Source organism: Eucalyptus grandis, chromosome 10, assembly GCF_016545825.1.
Source record: "Eucalyptus grandis isolate ANBG69807.140 chromosome 10, ASM1654582v1, whole genome shotgun sequence".
Taxonomy (NCBI): domain Eukaryota; kingdom Viridiplantae; phylum Streptophyta; class Magnoliopsida; order Myrtales; family Myrtaceae; genus Eucalyptus; species Eucalyptus grandis.
Window position 1 is genome coordinate 2,594,219 of NC_052621.1, and position 2,830 is coordinate 2,597,048.

Sequence of the window (2,830 nt, forward strand, 5' to 3'; positions counted from 1 at the left end):
CCCTAATTTGCAAACCCGAGGCAACTGGACCTTCAACAGCAAAGAATTGACTAAGAAATATCTCATGTGCATTAAATACAGAGTGTAGATGAATAACAGGAAAATGACCCTAACTACCAATCTTGATGTCAACAATCTCAATCTGCAAAAATGGATTAACATTGACCTACCACCTCCCAAGAATTAACTACTTTTTGATTGGACCTTCACTACAAAGGTTCAGTCAAACCAAACCCAAAGATCTGTCAAATTGCTCATGGCCAATATAAAATAAACCAAAACTTGTTCTTTATATCGAGAGCACATTTGAGCAAATATTCTGCCTGTGTCATGGCCTAGGCACAGCCAAATTTTGTTTACTTCTTCTGCATCATTGAGAGAGAGAGAGAGAGAGAGAGAGAGAGAGAGTTCTCCTGCTGCACATATGCTTATGTTCATTGCATTGCCCAGGAGCAGGAATGTCAAAAACTTGGTTATCTAAACGAAGGGACTTCTCAGTGCTGACCTACATCCTTCTCAAGTGGTGAGATCTGAACAAGCACTGTGAAGGTATAATGGTCTTGCCAACCATAGATGAAGGAGAATAATTACCAAGCGGAAGAAAGACTTCCCACATGGATGACCCATGCATTCATAATTACCCAAACTTATACCGCATGCCACTACAAACCTGTGGATGATGAGATATTGAGGTTAGTTCAAGAGTCAGATATGGAAATAAAAACAAAGCTAGGTACACAACCCCGCTTCATGATATTTTCACATAAGACCTGCTAATCCTATCATTTGGAATGACATTCTCCACAATGCCTTCAGTGTTCTGAGCATAAACTTGCGCGATGCTAGTCATACTATCATCATAAGTGATGGCCTGTCTATCATACCAAAATGAGACTGATGCTTCAGTACATGGATGTTATCACGAGACCACTTGAGTAATGTGAGAAGCACATGAAGAACCAGATAGCTCACACCAGGCAGTCCACACCAAGTCCATCCTAATTTGCTATGGATTCTGCAATTTTCACTTTCCACTCCTCCTTTCCTAGAAACTGCCCCAGCAGTAAAGGACAATTGTAGTCATGATTTTTGTTTGCAGCCACTATAGCTAATCAATTTCCTGCTTTCATTCCGTTTGATTGTAGACTGGAATTTTAATGCAGTCTGATAGCAGATCTAGGACTGAGAAAAGTGAAGATTCCATTGGAGAGTATTAACATAAGATACCGATGATGAGGATTGAGGACTAGAGATTCTTAGTTTCTATTATGTGGTTTTGACTTCATCCTTGATCTAAAGGACTTAGGCGAGAAAGCATTGTTTTAATTAACCAAGGTACCTTGTAACTTGCATTTTTGACTCATGGCAGAAACCCCTACATAGTGATAAAGCTACCCCCAGACAACTAAACATTATATAACACCTATTAAAGAGATCGGGCGTTTCATATAGGGAAAGCTAATCACATGAAGGAGGGCCTCTCAAGAATCAGAATATCCACAGATAAAATCCAACCACAAATTACTCCAAGTCAGTTATCATGATGAGCACAGAATCTACTAAGAGCTCTCCCCAAACAGCTTCTACTATCCAAGAAAAGCCTAATCATATAGATAAAAGAAATGGATCACAAGACTCATCACTGTAGGATGTACAAGGGTTAAGCATACACCTATTGCGTACTGTACTTAAGCTCTTTATCTCATACTGAGAAATCAGAAAAATCTGCCAGCACACTTGAGCTGGAGACCTAAAGATCCAGAGGCCTGAAACTAAAGCCTCCAAATCCTGCAACTCAATCTACAGCAAAGGAGCTGACTTCAAAAAGAATTTAACCCTCCAACATCAAATCCTTCGATTGCCCAGCAAACCATCTGCAAGAAACTAGATAAAAACTACACCCTTACTACATACGCTCTGATCCCTGCATCTTGTTAAAATTCTGGGTTCGTAGTGCAGCAATTTTCGTCATCATCATTTTCGAGTTCACAGTTACTAGAAACAGCAGTTACAAAGCAGAACCACAACACAGCCCAGAACGAGCATAGCAGAGTTCTTCTACATCACTGACGACAAGACGAGAGGGACGAGACGGAACGATTGACTCAGACTCGGACTCGAACACGAAGCAAGTTACGATTTTTATTCCCAGGACGCTCAAAAGACTCATTAGCTAAGCACCGACCTTCACTCCTGCAGAAAAAATTCCCAATCCTATAGAAGGGGTTCTCGATAGGGGTCACGATTCGGGGCTGCTTCCTTTGGACGCGGAACCGGTGCCGCTCGTCTCTCGCTGGTGGAAAGCGGAGGAGAAATCCGTGGAGAGATCGGAGTAGAGCGACACCACCTTCGATATGTTCTGATTGATCTCGTGGATCAGGGCCACGTTCTTGACCATGTTGTTGGCGCTCTTCGACTGGTGGTTGTCGTTCACCTGCCGGATCAGCGAGCGGTTCCGGTCGAGCACGGTCTGCACCTGCCGGAAGTTCTTGTTGAACATCTCCCACACCTCGGGGTCGCACTCGAGGGCCTCCTCGTCCTCGACGTCCACGGGGGAGCCCTTCAGCGAGTCGCCGGCGCGCGCGGTGGTGGCGGTGGTGACGGTGGAGGGGTTGGCCTTGGCGGAGGACGGGCAGCGGCGGCGGCGGCGGTTGTTGGCGGCGGCGGCGTCGGCGTCCATTGCTCGATCCGGCGGGGCGGCGGGGAGGATCCGAGGCGGGGCTGGTCGTCACTCCGGCGGCAGAGCTTGGGCGGCGGACATTTCTTCTTCTTGAGCTCTTCCTGCGCCGTTGATATTTTCGGAGAGAATCTATACTTTTCTTTGAGGCGG

At 45.5% G+C, this 2,830-nt stretch overlaps 1 protein-coding gene across 1 annotated transcript; it reads right to left on the minus strand.

Moving 5' to 3' along the window:
• Positions 1 to 1,918: 1,918 nt before the first annotated feature.
• On the minus strand, positions 1,919 to 2,830 carry LOC104421077 (protein EARLY FLOWERING 4). Its single transcript, XM_018863913.2, has one exon. It carries the CDS (start codon positions 2,678 to 2,680, stop codon positions 2,240 to 2,242), a length of 441 nt encoding a protein of 146 aa, XP_018719458.1. The 5' UTR covers positions 2,681 to 2,830; the 3' UTR covers positions 1,919 to 2,239.